Source organism: Pectinophora gossypiella, chromosome 18, assembly GCF_024362695.1.
Source record: "Pectinophora gossypiella chromosome 18, ilPecGoss1.1, whole genome shotgun sequence".
NCBI lineage: Eukaryota > Metazoa > Arthropoda > Insecta > Lepidoptera > Gelechiidae > Pectinophora > Pectinophora gossypiella.
In genome coordinates, this window is record NC_065421.1 from 3,373,890 (window position 1) to 3,395,379 (window position 21,490).

Consider the following 21,490-nt stretch of genomic DNA (forward strand, 5'->3'; position numbering starts at 1 on the left):
AGGGGGTACGGAGCACCATGCTGCTCCAATGCGGGTTGGTGGAGGTGTTTTTACGGCTAATAGCCGGGACCAACGGCTAATATGGACGGATAACGGATTATTATAATGTTAGATGGAAAAGAATCGATCGACCTAATATCGACTGATACATCACTATGCTAATGAACGTCACAACACTAGCTTACGTATGTACTTTGAGAGATCTAACCGCGCATTGAGACGATTGTGAAATGTTGTTATCTTATCTAGCCTATTCAATCCCACTGCTGGGCAAAGGCCACTTTTCCACTCCTCGCAACTTTGCGCGATCTCCGGCCAATCCCTTCGATAAGCATTGAGGCCGTCACACCATCTTTTACGCGGGCTGCCTCGACTTCTATACCCGCCTTGAGGTGTCCATCATCATCAGCAGTACAACGCCCACTGCTGGTCATAGGTGTCCCCCAAGGACCTCCACGACGATCGGTCCTGCGCTGCCCGCATCCAGCGGCTTCCCGCGACCTTCACCAGATCGTCGGTCCACCTTGTAGCGGGCCTACCCACTGAGCGTCGTCCGACACGTGGTCGCCATTCTAGAACCTTTCCGCCCCATCGGCCATCGGTCCTCCTCGCTATGTGTCCTGCCCACTGCCACTTGAGGTGTCCAGTGGGTAATAACTCGTGCCCATCGCTCCGGATGCAACCGACAAACGTGTCCGGCCCAGTCCCTCTTCAGTTTGGCGGTAATGTCATGTCTTTGGCGACTTATGCTGAGCGAGGTCCTTTTATTCCGGACGCCACCGCAGATGATCGGGCCGTCAGGGCGTTGCATTTAGAATACTTACTTTTATTATTATTGTTTTTACGATTTTGGTTTGTTTTTCTTTTTGTTTTGGTTTTTTTTCTGAACACTTATTGATTTCCGTGTGGTTTCTGTCCTGTGTTCAATGTAATGTACCTGTCTGTCTATGTCTGTAGTGTCCGGAAGTAATAAATGTTTCTTTCTTTTAATGTAAAATGTTATCTTTTAAAATACAAACACTTCTGCTATCGTGTGGATTGTGAGGTGAATTACCAACCGCATCAACCCTGGTGTCAGGGTTATTATTGACCAGCCGAAAACCCCTAAGATGGCTCGTGTAACGACTACTTACTTACATCAGTAAGTAGTAACCGGGATCAACGGCTTCACGTGCTTTCAATCAGGTCACCAGCCTGTAATGTCCTAACCAAACCAGGGATCACAAAGTGATTTTTGTGATACGTCCCCACCGGGATTCGAACCCGGGACATCCGAATCGTGAGCCCAACGCTCAACCGCTGGGCCACGGAGGCCGTGAATGCCTCGTAGATATACAGTCATTAATTGTACTAAACTGGTCGTTCTGTTTAATAGTAGCAAGAAAAATGTAAAGAGAAAATAGGGTTTTTTATACAGAAATAAAAGATATTTTTTTCTTAAAAACATTTTTTTAAATAAATAAGCTTAACTTCTTTATAACAAACTTCACAATAATGTTAAATTCTAAGTTAATTCAGTTAAGTTTAGATAATTCTAAATTTAGATACTTATATATAATTCTGAATCCTGCTTTTATTGTTTATTCGATTTTTAAATATTTCACACAACCTTTTTACCTTTAAAACAGGAAACTCGGACTGGTAAACATTTTACTGAACACGTTCTTTACTCTCAGTCAATGCACATAGAGGAGATATCGAAGCGTTCTGCAGGGTATCATTTTTAAATTTCTAAATTATAACAAATTAATAAAACCTTCGAAACAAAGCTATAGCGGCAGCAGAAGTCAAAATGAGGCATGATGGGTCAACACCGTTGCCAGAATTGACTTTGCAAGATTCCTCAGTATTGTTGAATGACAGTAACGGTGTATCTTGAAGATTGTAAGTCGCTAATGCATTGTATATCTTCGAGACATGCTTCGGTTTCAAGTGCGGTGTTCTCGAGAGTTCCCAAAGTTCATCTGTGGATAAAAAAAATTGTTAACATAAAAGGATTACTACATCGAACTGTAAACAGACTGTAATTCAACTGTAAACAAACTGTAATCGAACTGTAAAAAACTGTAATTCAACTGTAGTCGTCCGCGATCCATCTGCAGTATATCTACTGCTATTGTTATACCAAGTTTATAGTACAAACTGTATTTTTATAATCTACATGGAAAAGTCCTGTCGGATAAGAAAAAAATAATCAATGTTTTGTTGGCCGTAAAGTTTTTTTACCTATTTTTATTTTTATTGTAATCAAATCAGTTATGTATCTCGAAGTCTGGAAGTAGGTTTTTGAAGAAAAGAACTCTAAACCGGAGACCGTGTATGAATATTTTGAGAGTTGAAGAGGCTTAGCAAGTGGGATTCCGTGTTTGCTGCATTTACACTGGAAAAGTGTTTGGTTATTGTTTACAACTGTACACTGTTCATCGAGAGAAGAAAATGCGGCCGATTACGGGAATCGTACTATCTCCCGAGTGATAAAGTGCTTTACATCGTAATTTCTCGAACGTAATCCGTATCACCGCCATTTAAATTATACGCCTAAATGACAAAAAACAGCAAATAAAAAAAGTCTAAGTACTACAGAGGTGTAATGAGTACCTAACTGAAAAAAAATACAATTAAAACATTTGATTGAACATCACGACTTGTTCCGTTGGTTGCATTCGACCTCCAATCAACCATCAAATTGTTTACTACCGGTGGTGTTTCATTTCATTAATAACAATGTAATATCAGTGTGTAGAAAAATCCCACTCTTATGTGATTTCTGTCTTCAACAGATTTATACTAGTGTCTTCAGCAGAAATTAAAAAAAATCCTTCCGAAATTTTATATTGGCCAATAACCCGACAGGATTAAGTTGACAGCAAAGGTACAACGGGTTGCATCAGAGAGATGCCTATTTTATTCGCCCGGGTTAATAAAAATGTTGTCAATCATGCGTCCCTTTCCTCTTCGGCGGGTAAAACAATGACGGGTATAACTTAAAATAAAATTAGGAGGAGTTTGCAGGAATAGTGGCCATTATGTAGATAGTATAAGTTCGTTCCTTCATATTCAGATGTTATGTCTGTTCAAATAAAGTGCTAATTTCTGTAAACACCATCTAATTTTATTTTAAGTTATATCTGTCATTTTCTTATCCGCCGAAAAGGAAAAAGACGGGTAATCTACAAGCATAAAATTTATGGAACACACGTCAATTTTAAGCACAAATCTAAAACAACCGTCTAAAAATTTTACACTGGCCAATAACCCGACAGAATTATGTTGACAGCATACGTCAAATGGTTTGCATACCACCGAGATACCTTTTTGATTCGCCCAGGTTATCCATTCATTTACTCATTCTTTCTAAATTTAAGAGCTGTTAATCATCCGTCCCTTTCCTTTTCGGCGGGTAAGAAAATGACAGGTATAACTTAAAGTAAAATTAGGAGATGTCTGCAGGAATCGGGGCCATTGCTTGTCTATTTGTTATACGAAGTCAATGTTTCAAGAAGACGCTTGCCTACAGGGTTTTCTCATGCGACGATACTCGCTTGTGCACTTATGATACATGTATCTTGTTTGTTCACAAATTGGTAGCTAGGGTTCTGAGCAAATTGCTTTAAAAATAGTCTGTTATTCCATCATCCGTCCGAGTCAGTGCATTTTTACTATTATTATAATTTCCGTCTTATGTCAGTCACAATAATAATCTTGTGGCATACACCCATTTTAACACGGTCGTATGAATATAGAACAGGAAATTCTGTAAAAACGCCCACCCTATATAAAACGCTAATAATCATACATTTAAAAAAAAACAGGCCATACATAGCCCCGATGGGGTAGGCAGATGTGTAATATATACCTATATAACAACTCTTCGCCAGCTATATTTAGTCCCATGTCAGGGTTATTATTGAGCCACCGAAGTCCCCTGACATGACTCATGTAACGACTACTTATTTACATCAGTAAGTAGTAACCGGGACTAACGGCTTGACGTGCCTTCCGAATCATGGATCATCTTACTTTCGGACAATCAGGTGATCAGCCTGAAATGTCCTAATCAAACTAAGGATCACAAAGTGATAGCCATTAACCGGGCACAAATCCTGGAAACCAGGTGATATCAACCGTTTACTATTGTTTTAGTTGAGTGAAATATCAAACGATTGACCTCGATCGAGCACATGCCTTCAATGACCTGCCTCAACATCATCGTAAGTTAGACAATTTCAGTTCACGGATACAGCCTTCGTAGTTGAGCATTATGGTCAGAAGGTTCCGGGTTCGAAACCCAGTGGGGACATAATCAGAAAAATCATTCTGTGATTCTCAGTTTGGATAGGATAGCAAATTGATCATCTGATTATTCTACGTATATATTAAGTTGATCCTTGCTTCGGAGGGCATGTCAGTCGGTTCAGGCTACTTATTAGTAGTCGTTACATGAGCCATGTCTGGGGCCTTCGGCAGCTCAATAGTAGCTCTGACACCAGGGTTGATGAGGTTGGTTATTGACCTCACAACCTATATGAGACAACAAGAAGAATTCACAATGGCATAAACTTCTTTTTTAATACATTGTGTCTGAATAGACAAGGTGCTTAAGGGCCACCAAAACACCGTCACCAATAAACCGCCATTAAAATTTATTGATAAGTGTCTGGTAATCCATCTAGGAGCTCGGTGGCGCAGCGGTAAACGCGCTCGGTCTGCGATTGTTGAAGTTAAGCAACTTTCGCAAAGGCCGGTCATAGGATGGGTGACCACAAAAAAATTAAATCATCTCGAGCTCCTCCGTGCTTCGGAAGGCACGTTAAGCCGTTGGTCCCGGCTGCAGTAGCAGTCGTTAATAACCATCAATCCGCACTGGGCCCGCGTGATGGTACAAGGCCCGATCTCCCTATCCATCCATAGGGAAGGCCCGTGCCCCTGCAGTGGGGACGTTAATGGGCTGGTGATGATGATCATGATGATGATACTTACATGTACTGCTATTTCCGTCATCGTTGTCATAGCAAGCAAACACCACGGCGTAATGCTCGTAATCTAACGCTAAGAACGAATAAGATTCAGTTTTCTCATCTGAAAATAAAGATTACAGGATTAAGTAAATTCACCAACACACATGAACACAAAAGAAAAAAATATTACATAATATTATAAGCAGCCTCCGTGGTCTAGTGGTTAGAGCGTTGGGCTCACGATCTGGAGGTCCGGGTTTGATTCCCGATGGGGACGTTGTCGAGATCACTTTGTGAGACTGCCCTTTGTTTGGTAAGGACTTTTCAGGCTTGAATCACCTGATTGTCCGAAAAAGTAAGATGATTCCGTGCTTCGGAGGGCACGTTAAACCGTTGGTCCCGGATATTAGCCGTAAAAACACCTCTACCAACCCGCATTGGAGCAGCGTGGTGGAGTATGCTCCACACCCTCTCCGGTTGATTGAGGGGAGGCCTGTGCCCAGCAGTGGGACGTATATAGGGCGTTTATGTATGTTATGTAATATAATAAGGGACCAGGCTTCGTTCCCCACAAAATAGATGGCGCTGTACAGATTTAACCTGATCATTTATTATTTTCTCATTGCTAATAACGTAAGTAATTGCAGAGGCATTATAAAAATAATTGTTACTTAATATTTGGATCAGATATGTATAAAATTACGTTGTTACCTATATTGCTTCTCTTTGTATTGATCAGAATCGAGTGAGAGAGAATCACATCTTACTTTGGGTGATCAGTCAGCAATGTCCTTCACAAACTGGGGATCACAAAGTGATTTTTGTGATATTCCCCCACCGGGATTCGAACCGGGGACCTTCAGGTCGAGAGACCAACGTTATTACTACTAGACCACTGCAATTTTGCACGCCTTAGTTTTTAGGTAAAGTAGAGTGCAGACTAAGCGGTGAGATAGGATAGAAACGTGTGAAAATTCTCATACCCGTATAAGTGACAACAAGAATATCCCCATCAGCAGTACTGTTGTTGTTGGGGTCAAAGCTGAGAGCAACAGAGCCGTTGTAGAAGCTGGCTGTGGTGTTGTTAATCCAGCTTATAGACACGTCTGTTGTGTTGTCATTCTTGTGGCTGAAGGTAACCATCGCGCAGTCTCCCTGGAATTCCATCTCTGATGCTATGGATATCATGTACCATTTTCCGTCTAGCTGTTGGGAAAAGAATAATACAAAAACATAATTTAACAGCTTCCATGGTCTACTGGTTAATGCGTTGGACTCACAATCTGGAGGTCCGCGTTCGATTTCCGATGGGGACATTGTTGAAATCACTTTATGAGACTGTCGTGTTGGTAAGGATATTGCAGGTTGGAATCACCTGATTGTCCGAAAAAGTAAGATGATTATGAAGTTCGGAAGGCACGTTAAGCCGTTGGTCCCGGCTATTAGCCGTGACGTATATGTATAGGCTGTATATGTTTCCTTTTTATATTCACATAACATAACACAACTATACCCCAATTGGGGTAGTCAGAGGTATAAATAACCATCGCAAGATGAACTAAGTAGCCACACTTCACCGAGCTTTCTGGTAAACCAACGCGTAGGCAACGTGGAACTTGTCATTTATTTATGAATTTAGAAGAAGAGTTTTAGACATTTGTTGGCATTGTGACTTACAAATTGCAATGACTTTTTAACTTCAAAACTGTTCCATTTCAAAACAATTCAATTCAAAACATTTTATTGCACAAAGATAAACGTAACAAATAGGACGCATAAAAGACCCCAGAAAAGCTTACATGGAACAGATTAAAGAGAAGGTGAACGTTGTGTCTTATAAGGAAGTGAAAGAATTGGCCTTTGATAGACAAGAATGGAGAACGCTACACCGACAAGAGCGTGGCTCTTAAATTAATGATGACGACACAAAAGTCAAAAGAAGCACAATCGGCGGCCTTATTGCTAAACAACAATTTCTTCCAGACAACCTTAAGGCAATTCGGCACGCTTGTGCGTAAAAAAAAAGTAAAAAGACTTACTTCTTTCAAATCCAGTTCTCTAGGACTAGGAACAGGACAGCTCACATTCTGCAAAACGGCTTCGGCTTTAAAAACACAAAGTCCTAATACAAAACTAAGGAGTAACATCTTGGAACCTTGTCGCAGACGCTGTGATCGCTGCGCGGACGCGTCTTGTTAACTGAGAGCCGTAGTAAAAAGCAACGTCCTTTATTTATACAGTGAATTGTTTTTGCTAATAGTTCGTCTTGTAAGTACATAGAATATAATCGAGAGGGGCGGAAAAAATATTTGAAGGTCAAATGTAAGTATATAATATTTTCTATTTTACACATACATAGATACATCAGCGTTACAGATTCCGATGTGATAGTAGTTTTACAGCTTGTTACATAATATGTAATTTAATTTTTTTTGACGTTCAAAAAGCGCTAACTTTGTAAGCCAATTTTGAAAAATAAACATTTTTGAATTTTATTTGAATTTTTTTGACGATAAATAAATCAACCAATCCCGTCTAACATCAAGCTCGGTAAGGTAGGTACTTAGTTCATCTTACGATAAACGTACCTCTGACTACCCCATTCGGATATACAGGGTGTTTAACATCGTTACGAATACTGAGGGGGATGATTCAGACCATGATTCCGAATTAATATTAAGTGAAATCTAAGCTCAAACGTAGCTCGGACCATAGTATAAGGAAAAATACACTCAGACGCTGGTGGGGACCGGAGAGTTGCTGTTCTATACGTAGTCATCATCATCATCATCAGCCCATTAACGTCCCCACTGCTGGGGCACAGGCCTTCCCTATGGATGGATAGGGAGATCGGGCCTTAAACCATCACGCGGGCCCAGTGCGGATTGATGGTTATTAACGACTGCTAATGCAGCCGGGACCAACGGCTTAACGTGCCTTCCGAACCACGGAAGAGCTCGAGATGAAAACTTTTTTTTTGTGGTCACCCATCCTATGACCGGCCTTTGTGAAAGTTGCTTAACTTCAACAATCGCAGACCGAGCGCGTTTACCGCTGCGCCACCGAGCTCCACCGAGTTCTATACGTAGTATTATTCCTTATTCTATGCTTTAGGTACTCATAGTGTAATAAAGAAATCAAAATATTACCTAGATTTCTCCATTAGATTACCTAAAAAAAACACCGTGAGGGTCATCATCATTCTCACTCTGCCCACACCATTTGGAACTTCGGGCGTGAGTTTATGTTTCTTCACATCACTAATTAGCAACTAATACTATTAGTTTTTTTTTCTTCTTGTGTGTTTAGCCGCTTGTCGGTGTAGCATTCGTCATTCGTGTCTATCAAAGGCCTAATGCCTAAAATGTTATCAAAAATGATCTAAAGAAACAAATTACCTTTAGTTTAAGACCATTAGGTCCCTTCCACTAACGTTTGATCCATTACTTTCTGAACACCTGTAGGTAATTACAAAAAATGATAAAAGAAAGTAAGATGATCGGTGCTTCGGAAGGCACGTTTAGCCGTTGGTCCCGGTTACTACTTACTGATGTAAGTATGTAGTCGTTACATGAGCCATGTCAGGGGCCTTTGGCGGCTCAATAATAACCGAGGTTGTAACCTACATTGATTTAAAAGATGTGCTGGTGTTGCAGTTACTTGTCATTTCTTCTCCTCAGCCATAACACATTGCGAAATGACGTATATTCAAAAATGTTAAATTGATCTTCAACAAGTTTATCTATGATAATTACGTTCAAGTTAATTATCTTCTTTGTATATCTATTTTATTTATGTATTTTATGTTAGTGGGTAGTTGTTTCCCTTTTGTAAGTATTTATTTTATACAAGATGTCGTACTGTCCCGCACCAAATTGTGATGACATAACATAACAAATACTTTATTGCACAAACAGGAAAAAACAAAATACAAAACAAAAGAGAAATAGAATAAGTACAATAGGCGGCCTTATTGCTAAGTAGCAATCTCTTCCAGGCAACCTTTAAGTATAGGAGATATTGAATATTAGGTAATATAGCGGGATAGTGCAGCATGGGAATACTTGTGCATATAAAAATAAATACACTTTTGACTACATAAACTACATAATAATAATACACATAATTATAATTGTTATAATAAATAAATATCACTACTTAAACTACTACATATACTATGGAAGGAAAAGGAGTAGATAGATTATGAAGATGAAGAGGAAATAGAGGTAAGGAAATGCGCCTTGACTTGCCGTTTAAAGGACTCCAATGACGAAGCTCTCCTAATGCTTTCAGGCAGAGAATTCCACAATCGGACAGCTTGCACCATAAAAGACTTGGAGTAGAAAGTTGAGGAATGGGAAGGAATATTTAGAGACAGATTGTTGGATGAACGGAGGTTGCGGGTAAGAGTGGAAGAATGAAAGACGAAGCGATCTTTAAGATAGCAAGGAGATTTAGGGTTAAAAAGGACGGAATATAGAAGGAACAGGATATGGCAGTCTCTCCGACGATAAATCGGTAACCACCCAAGCCTCGCACGGTAGTCGGAAACATGATCAAACTTCCGCAGGCCAAAAATAAATCTTATGCATAGGTTTTGTAATCGTTCAAGTTTTGCAACTAGTTCCACAGAGAGATCCGGGTAACAAACGTCCGCGTAATCTAAAATAGGCAGGACGAGACACTGTGCTAGAGTGATCTTGGTTTTGGTCGGCAAGAGGTTTTTTAGACGCTTTAGCGACCCGTACGCGGCAAACACCTTCCTGCTAACTTCCGTCACCTGAGGTTTCCAGGAGAAACACTCGTCAAAGATAATGCCCAGATTCTTAACAGTATGGCTATACGGAACATGTACACCGTCAAACGTTATAGGGGGCAAAGTATTAAAGTCAATTCTAGACACGAACCAGCGACTTCCAATTATAATGGTCTGAGTCTTGGTAGGATTGACCTTTAGGCCATAAGAGTGGCTCCAGTCTGCGATGCACTTTAGATTTTTGTTGGTCACCTGTATTGCATCAGAGAGATCACACAAAGGAGCCTGAGTATAGATTTGAAGATCGTCTGCATACAAATGATAGGGAGAAGATAGTGGAAGAGTAATTGAATTTATGAAAATAGCAAACAGGAGTGGAGACAACACGCCACCCTGCGGTACACCAGCAGAAGTGTCGCACCACGTAGAGAAGGTGTCTTCAATACGTATGCGCTGCCGGCGCCCATACAGGTAACTACGAAACCAGTCAACAACTGTTGGAGATACGTTAAGTGAAGTCAACATTGCCAACAAGATATCATAATCAACAGTATTGAACGCATTGCTAAAATCTAGCAGCGTCAACACAGTCAACTTCTGATTTTCCATTCCCAGTCGGATGTCATCGGATATATTAACCAAAGCAGTAGCAGTACTATGACCTGGACGGAAACCGGATTGAAAAGGATTTAAAAGGTTGTTCATGGAGAGAAAATGAGTAAGTTGGTGATGAACAAGCCTTTCCAGGACCTTGGATAGGAAAGGTAAGATGGAAATTGGGCGATAGTCGGAGAGGGTATCAGGATGGGACTTTTTTGGTAGGGGCATAATTAGTGCTTCCTTCCATGCGGTTGGAAACACACCAGAGGAGACGGAGTTATTTAAGATTTGGGTAATGACGGGAGATATGATGTCGATGAGAGGGACAATCATAGTACGACTAATGCAGTCACTACCAGTGGCATTCGATGAGATGGCAAGTATATTCTTTTTAACATCACAAGCAGAAAATTGACTTATGTGAAATGGTGGAAAATTTGGTGTTGGCAGGGAGGAAAGATGGTTAAGAGTACTATTTTTAATGCCACTATCTATACTGGCAGAAGAAGAGAAATGCGTATTTAGGGAATCAAGATCAATATTATTAGGTGAGGAGCTACTACGTGACTTGCCAACTCCAAGTTTATTGAGAAACGACCAGACTTTGATGTTTTTTTGGCACTGGTTAACTGGGAGAAATTGCTGCTTAGCAGTAAGGCTGCTAGATTGCACTGTATCTTTCGTCCATGTGTGTAAAACTTGTTTTGTATGTTGTGTGCATGAAAGTGTATTTGTATTGTATTGAATAAATGATTCTGATTCAGACTCCAATAATTTTCATTGAAAAATAAATAGATACCTACTTAATACGGAAGGAACTACAGCAGTGTATTCTGCAGTCAAATCTGTACCTCACTTACTATTTATTGTTTACATCGGAACTCATTTTTTCTGCCAAACGCCAAACAATATAACTCGTGACCACAACCACAAGACATGCCTGAAAGGCCACCCATTGTTGTCCTATGTATAAATAAACCGGTATTTTTAAGATATAAATTGTTGTTTTCGTTACTTAATAAAATTGCCTGGAAGAGATTGCTACCTTAGCAACAAGACCGCGTGTTGTACTATCTATCTAATTATAATAATGTATTTTTATATATTTGTTTTAAGTGCAATAAAGTGTATTAGTGTATTGTATTGTCATAATAATAATAATAATTTTGAAGTCAGCATTATTAATTTGCCATTCGATAAGTAATAATAATTATTAAGTAAGGGCCACGGCGCTCTTGTCGGTGTAGCATTCTCCATGCTACTTTTTTAGGGAAAAATACGGCAGTGGTTTCCCTCTTGCCTTCCGCCCCGCAGTACTCTGTCTGACGCGAGTGCGATGGCGCCCAGAGTAGTCTATTTCATAGCCGTACTAGGAGTCCTATCCTCCGCCTTTGAATAGTACTGACAGTTAATCCTGCCCTCTGTCAGATTCCAGGTTACAGTACCGGTGAATTATTAAGTAATAATAGTTTATTTAGAGCAAGTCATTTGAGCCAACTAGGAAATTATTAAGGATTCCGTTGTCGATAACAAATAAATTAGGCAAACAACCATGTGAGGTGCTGTTTATAGTACTGTATACATTGTTAGGGTGCCGAACCTCAAAAGTAAAGTCGAACCCCTGTCGGACCTTGACAGGTCTTTTCCGTCTATCTCTCTTTCAAGACCCTCCATTCTTTAGTGTGCCAATGAGATAGTCCCCTTAGTCACATCATTTTTTTTCTCTGACCATGAATCACTTTGTGATCCGTAGTTTGGTTAGGAAATTACAGGCTAATCACCTGATTGTCCGAAAACAACACGTTAAGCCGTTGGTCCCGGTTACTACTTACTGATGTAAGTATGTAGTCGTTACATGAGTCATGTCAGGGGCCTTTGGCGGCTCAATAGTAACCCTGACACCAGGGCTGATGAGGTTGGTAATCCACCTCACAACCCACATGATACAAGAGGAGACCATGAATGAAAAGCAAAATTTTATCGATATCACCCAACTAACTATAATATTGCGATAAACATGAGATATAGAGCTAACTGCTTAAGATAAAGCAGATAAAAACTTGTCGATCTCCTAAGATGTAGTGTTTGAACCTGTATCTATTTAATTTAAGTTTTTTTTAAATATGGGTAAAATAGTGTTTTATGTGTTTTTATTAGTGTTCATTGGTTTCGAAACATGCAGCTCTCAAGTTTTACAGTTCGGTGTGTGTCCAAAAGTTGAGACTATGAGGTTTTTTGACTTAGAAAGGGTAAGATATATATTTATATCCTTTGTTTCTTACTTAATTTACTACAGAATGGGTTACAGAATCTTGGTTTACAGGATTTGTGCCCGGTTAATGGCAATACACATAACATAATAACATAAACTGCCTATACACGTCCCACTGCTGGGCACAGGCCTCCCCTCAATCAACCGGACGGGGTATGGAGCATACTCCACCACGCTGCTCCACTGCGGGTTGGTGGAGGTGTTTTTACGGCTAATAGCCGGGACCAACGGCTTAACGTGCCCTCCGAAGCACGGAATTATCTTACTTTCGGACAGTCAGGTGATCAGCCTGTAATGTCCTAACCAAACTAGAGATCACAAAGTGAATTTTGTGACTGGAGTACGAGCATTAATATGTACACATTTTGGTACCATGCCACATTGACTTTTTTGACAAATTGAACTTGAAGTCTCACTAAATGTCAAATATGTTAGTGCGACAGTCTTACAGTGGGTACACTATATTGCTCATGACTGTACTTAGTTCATCTTATAATGGACGTATCTCTGACTACTATATACATCATCACATCATCATCATTACATATATTATAGTCGTGAGTTCATTTTGGGTTGTTATTATGTTAATTATAATTTGTGGTTTTCTCTTAGTTTTTAGGAAAATGGTTCGAGATAGAACGATTCCCGACTTGGTACGAGGAAAACGGGCATTGCGCGTATAAAACGATTCAGGCGTGTGGAAGAAGGATAGAGATACAGCATGGATTCGTGAGGGAGGGAATACAATATATATTGCACGTGAATAGTACTTATATTCCTGGGGACGAAGCTGTGTTTAACATACAGGAGAGCAATATTGGTAAGTTTACAGTCATCATCATCAGCCCATTAACGTCCCCACTGCTGGGGCACGGGCCTTCCCTATGGATGGATAGGGAGATCGGGCCTTAAACCATCACGCGGCCCTAGTGCTGATTGATGGTTATTAACAACTGCTAATGCAGCCGGGCCCAACGGCTTAACGTGCCTTCCGAAGCACGGAGGAGCTCGAGATGAAAACTTTTTTTTTGTGGTCACCCATACTATGACCGGCCTTTGCGAAAGTTGCTTAACTTCAACAATCGCAGACCGAGCGCGTTTACCGCTGCGCCACCGAGCTCCCCAGTTAACAGTAAGTAAATAGAATAATGCTACTTGCGTATAGAACGGTAACTTTCCGCCCCGCACCAATTCGTTTCGGAGGCCAACCTCACCCCCTCTGGGTCCAACTTTAGCGTAAGTCGCTAAGGAGTAAGGGGGATAGCGCGAACTGTCTCATTCGCACTTATGTGTCAGATTGCACAAGTTAATAACCTTTCCTTGCTATAATACATTCTGTGCTATTACGTACAAGACACCTAGTCAATAATCACAGACCTTCTAAGATTGTCATACAAACTGCTACAAGCCCCCACTTTACGCGTTATACCTCAATGAATATCTCTCTCTATTTAAGAGCTGCGCTCTTGTCGGTGGAATAATCGCCATTCCTCTTTTCTTCCCGCCAAAACCTTCACCTCCCGATACGACACGACCTGCACCTTCTCTTTTATTTGTTTCATAAATGTTCTCTAACACATACAATGAATACATAATACTCGTATTATTATTGTATCTCCTATACTTAAAGGTTGCCTGGAAGAGGTTGCTACTTAGCAATAAAGCCGCCTATTGTACTCTTTCTATTTCTCTTTTGTATTGTATTTTGTATTTTCCTGTTTGAGCAATAAAGTATTTGTTATGTTATGTTATTGAATGTTATTCAAGACAGAATTTATATTTTTTTAAAGATAGGTACAAGCTAAAAACTAAATACACCTATGAAATTTGGACGACCTCCGTGATCCAGCGGTTGAGATCGGGAGGTCCCGGGTGTGAATCCCGGTGGGGACATACCACAAAACTTACTTTATGATCCCTTATTTGGTTAGGACACAACAGCCGGATCTCCTGATTGTCCGAAAGAAAGATGATTCGTGCTTTAAGCCGTTGGTCCCGGTTACTACTTTCTGATGTAAGTGAGTAGTTGTTACATTAACCATGTCGGAAACAACAGGGTTGATGAGGTTGGTAATCGACCTCACAACCCACACGATAGAAGAAGAATCATAATGTAGTATGATTGTTTTTCAGATCCAGTTGGTATTCCTCTGTCAGTGATAATAACGGATTACAATAACTATGCCGTTGTCTACGGATGCAAAAGCAGCAAAATTTTCGATATGAAATACAGTAAGTTATTTGGGCTATTATTTTATTTTGGGTCCCATAACCTGTCTCTCACGTTCAAACACGATTTTTATTAAAGAAAACAATTATTTTTTAAATAATTACACTATTGGTACATTTCTGATGTTATACTCGTGCTTTTATGTTCCACGTTTTTATCAAAATTATTTGAATTTAACCAAAAACACGGTAACTAAGTTGTACTTTTGAGTAACGCAGTTGTTTCCCTACAAAATTCCACTGTCCCTCTCATATATTTACTCCATATAAACATACATTACTTAAAAACTCTTCAAGACGCTATTAAAATGTAATATTTGCGGTAATAACACGTAATTTAATCTTTACTTTAACAATAATAAATATTATTTTCCTTTATCAGTTTTTAATTATTCCAAAATATTTATTGTGTCCCCGCGGCAAACCGAAAAATTACGAACACTATGTCACCATACGAAACTGAGTCTTAAAATTAGAATTTTGTATGCATTTGCGCCAAAAGTCGTATAACATATAATCAAATATTATTGGGGCGCGGGGGGAGTGCGTGGCTTTGAAATTCGCCGAGTCAGTCGCGAGGACGCCGGCGGGATAGGTGCGTGTATTAATTGGGAGACCGCTGAGTGACCGCTGTGATAGGTGAGTTTTTTGAATATTGAATAATCTTTTACGTTATATCTTAAAAAAAAGGAGCAAATATTTATTGTACACGATCTGTTTTATAAAATGAATTACCATATGAGTGCTATTTTAGAATACACGTGGTTTCTACAACTGAGTTACCGATGCACTGCGTTACTGCGAAATGTAACGCAGTTGTAGCAATCGTAACGCAGCGGAAATACTCAAAGTTTTTGCTCAATATTTACAAATTTAATGGTTTTAATAATTTAATTTATAATTATTTCGTTACAGAGTGTCGAGTTTATCGTCCACAAGTCCCTAGTCAACAACGTGTTGACCATCGGTAGTGTTTCGAGCAGGGTAGCGTGCCTGATACTCAGAATATCATCTCGATATTCGCTGACTGTCATCCAGGCATACGCTCCGACCTCGGGACACCACGATGACGAAGTGGAGACTATGTATGAGGAGATTTCTAAAGCCATGCATAGCCATAAAAGCCACTACACGATTGTGATAGGGGACTTTAATGCACAGTTGGGGAAGCGTTGCGGTAACGAGCTGAGAGTGGGGCAATTTGGATTTGGGGTCCGGAACACCAGAGGCCGGATGCTGGCGGACTTTATGGAGAAGGATAACCTCTATATGATGAACTCCTTCTTCAGAAAGCCCGCACCCGCAAATGGACCTGAATAAGTCCCAGTGGAAATTATAAAAACGAGATCGATTTTATCATGTCGACAAAAAAGCACATATTCAATGATGTCTCTGTGATCAATGCCGTTAAGACGGGAAGTGATCACCGCATGGTAAGAGGCACATTGAATATCAATATCAAGCTAGAAAGATCGCGAGTGATAAAATCCACGCTCCGACCGGCGCCAGCCCAGATCCAAAAACCCGAGCGCTTTCAGCTCGAGCTTCAAAACCGCTTCGAGTACCTTGATAACTGCGCAGAAGTGGACGATATAAACGACCTGATGGTGGATGCTGTCCGTACGGTAGGTTCTAAACACTTTAGAACCCGCCGTACCAAAACGCAGAAACTCTCGCACACACACTCGAACTCATGGATAAGAGACACGAAATGAGGCTGCAGGACTCAGCGGATGTCTTACATTATAGACAACTTAATAGACAGATCTCGAAGTCTTTGACGAGCGACCTTCGCCAATTTAATACTACACGTATTAAAGTGGCTATAGAGCGGAACAAGGGCTCCAAGGTGTTCGCAAAAGATCTGTCTATTGGGCAAAGTCAACTAACGAGACTGAAAACTGAGGACGGCAGAGTCATTTCGTCGACTCCCGAAATCCTGAGGGAGATTGAGATTGGAGTACCTGACGCACCTTCGATTTGCCGATGATATAGTCCTAATGGCTGAGACCCTGGAAGACCAGAACACCATGCTCGAGCATCTCAGTAACGCATCCCAACGAGTGGGTCTTAGCACGAACATTTGTGTCCAACGACCATGTCGCACCCACTCCAGTTCAGGTTGGGAACGTTACACTCGAAGTTGTAGACCAGTACATTTACCTAGGACAAATAATCCAGTTAGGTAAGTCCAACTTCGAGAAAGAGATCTCTCGTCGGATCCAACACGGATGGGCAGCGTTCGGGAAGCTGCGAATATCTTCTCGTTCAAAATACCTCAGTGTCTCAAGAGGAAAGTCTTTGACCAGTGCGTGTTGCCAGTGATGACCTACGGCAGTGAGACGTGGCCGCTTACTATGGATCCCGTGAGGAGGCTCGGTGTCGCTCAGCGGGCAATGGAGAGAGCTATGCTCGGTATTTCCCTGCTCGATCAAATCAGAAATGAGGAGATCCGCAGGAGAACTAAAGTCACCGACATAGCTCGGCGAATTGCAAAGCTGAAGTGGCAGTGGGCAGGACACATAGCGAGGAGAACCGATGGCCGCTGGGGCGGAAAGGTTCTAGAATGGCGACCACGTGTCGGACGACGCTCAGTATAGGCCCGCTACAAAGTAGACCAACGATTTGGTGAAGGTCGCGGGAAGCCGCTGAATGCGGGCAGCGCAGGACCGATCGTCGTGGAGATCCTTGGGGGAGGCCTATGCCCAGCAGTGGGCGTCGTAAGGCTGATGACGATGATGACATACATACATACATAAACTCATGCCTATTTCCCACCGGGGTAAGCAGAGACTATAGAATTCCATTTGCTGAAAACGTATTGAATGAATTTGATGTCCCATTAAATATATTTGAAAAATAAGACTGAAGAGAGACTCAGACAGAAACTAATGTATGTTTAATACTGTTTTTAGAGAAGTTTTGATTTTATTTCATTCTAAGAGAGTTTTGTTTAATTTGTCATGGTTTCAATTTAATTGTATTCTGTTTTTAATTGTTTTCAGTAAGTTAAACACCATAGATGCGGAAAGTTTACCATTATGTTACTTACTAAACTACTGCGTTACTTTTTTGTCCCCCATTTTTATGGAGACATTTTCAGAATTATAGCTAAAACTACCTAAGTATGTTTTAAAATTTTTGACTTTTTTTGATTATTTTTAATATATAAATGGCCTCCATAAATAAAATGCTTGAACTGCTATTGTTTTCTATTTTATTAAAAAAGTTTATCTCATAAAATCAAAATTAGGTAACGAAGTGGTAAACCTAACCATAAAAAGATGTATTAGACTGAAATGTTTCGTTATTTAATAATATAAGTTCAAAAATCTTTTATCTTAATTTAAAAAAAAAAGGTTTGAATTTAATGTGAACGTTCCCAATAATAAAACTACATAATGTAACAAAGTAACACAGTTGTTGTTTTTCTGCACCCTCCCTAGTATAAATATAAAAATAAGTGAAAAATAATTGGTAAACATCGCTGCAAAGTCCTGTAAAATGTGATTTAAATATTATTATTGTTATAATAGTAAGAAATATTAACAAACAATAGCATAAATAAAAAAAATTTTTTTTGGCGAATAAGTTAACCATGGGACCCAGAATAAAATAATAGCCCATTTATCAAATCTAATATTATTTATTGCACATACATAACACGAAACATTTTAAAACATACACACGCAGAACATTTAACAATACACAATGCACACACCCTGTTGCGGGCCCTAAATCACTGAATTCGGCTTTCAATGTTACTTTTGGACAATCACGTGATCAGCCTGTAATGTCCTAACCATACTAGGGATCACAAAGTGATTTTTGTGATCTGTCCCCACCGGGATTCGAACCCGGGACCTCCGGATCGTGAACACAACACTCAACCACTGGACACACAGAGGCCGTAATGTCAGTACATAGTCGATACGTGAGCCATGTCAGGCGGCTCTGACGGCTTTTGACGGGTTACTGGAAGTTCAGCATTAATATCTCTCTATCTAATTATGGCTTTTTTACCAATAGACCACGAGTGTGAGTTTTCTATGCTTTAGAAAAGAATAAGTTAAATATACTTATTCTTTCCCTTAGTTTCAGCTTGGATTCTATCAAGAGATACAACTCTCCACCCCGAAATCTTGGAAACAGCACGTCAGACGCTGAATTCTATACCTAATGCCAACCTAGCATATTTGAAACCTGTGGAGCAATCAGAAGGAAGTTGCACTTATCATTGGACGGCCCATATAAATGCTGATTACAAAGAAAAGGATGACGGTATTATTGATAATGATCGAAAATAAATGAATATCATTTTCAAAATATTAATTAGTTCTTCAATCCTTCCATGGTCAATAATTCCTAAATTCATGAGTGCCTCAGGTCCCCAACACGGTTTAAGACGGCCCTGTCCATGCTTTAAAAAAAGTTAAAATAAATCATCCTCGGGCTTTTTTAAAAAACTTCGGGCCCAATATAGCTCCCTGAGGTAATCTCCTAATGTTAGTTAGTATGTGAAAGTTAATAAACCAATTTTAACAACCTCTATCTTAAGCACAAATATATTTCATTAAAACTAATTTAATGTCATAAAGCAACTACAGGCTCTTTTAAACCAATTATATTTCAACAAATTATATTCGTATAAGACTTACAATATCAAACACTTCTTTAAAATCACAATGAATTAAATAACATGACGAATTTCAAAAATATAGTCAAAAGCAATCATCAGTTTCTAAATAGGAACGGGGTACCTAAACGTCGTAGGTTCGACAGAGATATCTTCATAGTATTTTGGAGTACATTTAGACAAATCGTCCTTCACTAAATTTGCAGCCGTCACACCAATCTGCTGAAGAGGTTTGATCGCTAATTCTTTCGAGACGTCGTTCAATATTATATTCCTTGAGAGGATCCATACATAAACTGAAACAGAAAATATTTATATCTATTATCTCCAGTATGTTATTAATATTGACTATGGGATTATACACTTTTCAATATAATGGACTATTTAATTATAAGCAATATATAAATGGGTGATATTCTTTTAGCATACAATTCAAAATTATGCGTCCTAAACTCTACTACAATATATCTCCATTATCACGATTATTATGAGGTGAGGTACAGAAAAAGAAGAGAGTACCATCTCACCTTCTGGTGGCAAGTGTTCAACACTTAATAAATATACATCTATCACACGACGTCTTATCAAATATGAATCTTTAATAAAATGAATAAAGTTGAACAATCCGTAAGAGAAATAGCAAACAAATAAAAAAGTACTTACTGAAGTGTTTGTCTATTAAAGGACTGTATTGACAAGTGTAAGCAGTGGCATAGTAATTGTTGTTGGTAGCGAGGACGTGGAAATTGTATCTCCTCGTTTTCACTGGAAATATTAATTAATACACATCAACTTTAGACTAATTTATATTGTCCTAAAAACCCTTATAACATAACCAAGCCCGCATTACTGAACAAACGAGACCCCTCATACATAAAGAGTACGAAGCATACTCTATCATGCTGAATCCATTTGAAGAGGAAACACTCAAACCAAAGTCCATCTAGAAAACTTCTTTAGTCTAATTCGACCCCATCAGGAATGAAGACTAAGATCCTAATTTCAGTGGTCAACTTTTCCATTTATATCAACTTTAAGTACTTACTTGATTTTAATTTTTTTCACATCATCCAGTATCTACGCTCTATATGACACAGTAAAAAGAAATACTTACGTCTCCTAGGAGCGTTATCCCAAACAAAAGTAACATCTAACTTTGCAGCTTCCTCTATATTAATAGGGATCTCGAACTTTCCAATGCTGTAACGATGGAAGAGGCCTCTGTCCACCCTGGACTGGTTAAAGTACACTCCGGTGGGCTTAGTGATCAGGTTGATGGTAGAACAGTTGTTATTGTTCCTACCATCACTGGAGTAGTGATAGGCCTGGTACCATTTGCCGTAGAACTGAAAGTTGCAAATATGTTGAAGGTAAATACCGAAAAATCATTGTTGGTAAGTATATTTAATAACTGAATTAATTGTTTGATGAGTTTACAAATACTTAACGATGGATATAAAGATAACCATTTTTATAAAAATATTAGCTCATGTAAATATACGACAAAATTGTTTGACCATGGAATTCGAGTACACATAGGTGCAGTATTCACCGACGTAATCTAAATTAGATGAGATAAAGACGATGAGCAACCAGATAACTGAATTGCACCTATAGCAATCAATATCCATTTTGCTGAGTAATATTTTAAAGAATGAACTAAGTACAATAAAAATATGATCAATCAAATTATGATGAGTTTCAATTAATCATCTGATAAGCAGTTACTCAGTATAGATAATGATAAAAAGAAAATGCTTACTTCTGCCAATCTAAAATCTTCTTGCAACTTCACATTTTCAGGGCATTTTCCTGGTAGTGTAAAATAGCCAAATACACTAGAGACACTAATTATTACATAAAATAATATTTTAATCATTTTTGTTGGTAACAATCTAGTGACTGTTGTGGTCAGTATACAAGATGAGAATAAAACAATAACAAATATGCTTCAGTATTCAGTTAAAGGTTATCTGTAGTAATAACATAATGTAGATAGTACAAATACAGTAATAATACAAATATAAACAATTCTGTGA

At 39.3% G+C, this 21,490-nt stretch overlaps 3 protein-coding genes and 1 long non-coding RNA gene across 4 annotated transcripts; 2 read left to right on the forward strand and 2 right to left on the reverse strand.

The window, feature by feature from the left end:
- Positions 1 to 1,500: 1,500 nt before the first annotated feature.
- On the reverse strand, positions 1,501 to 7,174 carry LOC126375327 (insecticyanin-A-like). Its single transcript, XM_050022270.1, has 4 exons — positions 6,998 to 7,174; positions 5,942 to 6,164; positions 4,981 to 5,079; positions 1,501 to 1,964 (listed from the first exon to the last, which is right to left on the reverse strand). The coding sequence occupies exons 1-4, from the start codon at positions 7,103 to 7,105 to the stop codon at positions 1,747 to 1,749; spliced, it is 648 nt and encodes a 215-aa protein (XP_049878227.1). The 5' UTR covers positions 7,106 to 7,174; the 3' UTR covers positions 1,501 to 1,746.
- A 5,263-nt stretch (positions 7,175 to 12,437) lies between these two features.
- LOC126375050 (lopap-like) lies at positions 12,438 to 19,122 on the forward strand. The gene is made up of 4 exons (XM_050021892.1): positions 12,438 to 12,563; positions 13,199 to 13,406; positions 14,720 to 14,818; positions 18,911 to 19,122. The coding sequence occupies exons 1-4, from the start codon at positions 12,438 to 12,440 to the stop codon at positions 19,120 to 19,122; spliced, it is 645 nt and encodes a 214-aa protein (XP_049877849.1).
- On the forward strand, positions 14,913 to 18,230 carry LOC126375362 (uncharacterized). Its single transcript, XR_007567568.1, has 2 exons — positions 14,913 to 15,454; positions 15,731 to 18,230. It is a non-coding gene; the product is annotated as an uncharacterized LOC126375362 (long non-coding RNA).
- Positions 19,123 to 19,424: 302 nt separating the features above from the next.
- On the reverse strand, positions 19,425 to 21,387 carry LOC126375329 (insecticyanin-A-like). The gene is made up of 4 exons (XM_050022272.1): positions 21,214 to 21,387; positions 20,566 to 20,797; positions 20,115 to 20,216; positions 19,425 to 19,747 (listed from the first exon to the last, which is right to left on the reverse strand). Exons 1-4 carry the CDS (start codon positions 21,328 to 21,330, stop codon positions 19,557 to 19,559), a joined length of 642 nt encoding a protein of 213 aa, XP_049878229.1. The 5' UTR covers positions 21,331 to 21,387; the 3' UTR covers positions 19,425 to 19,556.
- Between the last annotated feature and the right edge of the window lie 103 nt (positions 21,388 to 21,490).

Coding starts and splice junctions, on each gene's coding strand:
- LOC126375329 (XM_050022272.1), bottom strand. CDS start 21,330: ATGATTAAAATATTATTTTATGTAATAATTAGTGTCTCTAGTGTATTT. Junction 20,798..21,213: donor AAGATTTTAGATTGGCAGAA/GTAAGCATTTTC, acceptor TGCAACTTTCAG/TTCTACGGCAAATGGTACCA. Junction 20,217..20,565: donor GGATAACGCTCCTAGGAGAC/GTAAGTATTTCT, acceptor TAATATTTCCAG/TGAAAACGAGGAGATACAAT.
- LOC126375050 (XM_050021892.1), top strand. CDS start 12,438: ATGGGTAAAATAGTGTTTTATGTGTTTTTATTAGTGTTCATTGGTTTC. Junction 13,407..14,719: donor CATACAGGAGAGCAATATTG/GTAAGTTTACAG, acceptor ATTGTTTTTCAG/ATCCAGTTGGTATTCCTCTG. Junction 14,819..18,910: donor AATTTTCGATATGAAATACA/GTAAGTTATTTG, acceptor TCTTTCCCTTAG/TTTCAGCTTGGATTCTATCA.
- LOC126375327 (XM_050022270.1), bottom strand. CDS start 7,105: ATGTTACTCCTTAGTTTTGTATTAGGACTTTGTGTTTTTAAAGCCGAA. Junction 6,165..6,997: donor GAGAACTGGATTTGAAAGAA/GTAAGTCTTTTT, acceptor TTTTCCCAACAG/CTAGACGGAAAATGGTACAT. Junction 1,965..4,980: donor TGACGGAAATAGCAGTACAT/GTAAGTATCATC, acceptor TTTTATCCACAG/ATGAACTTTGGGAACTCTCG.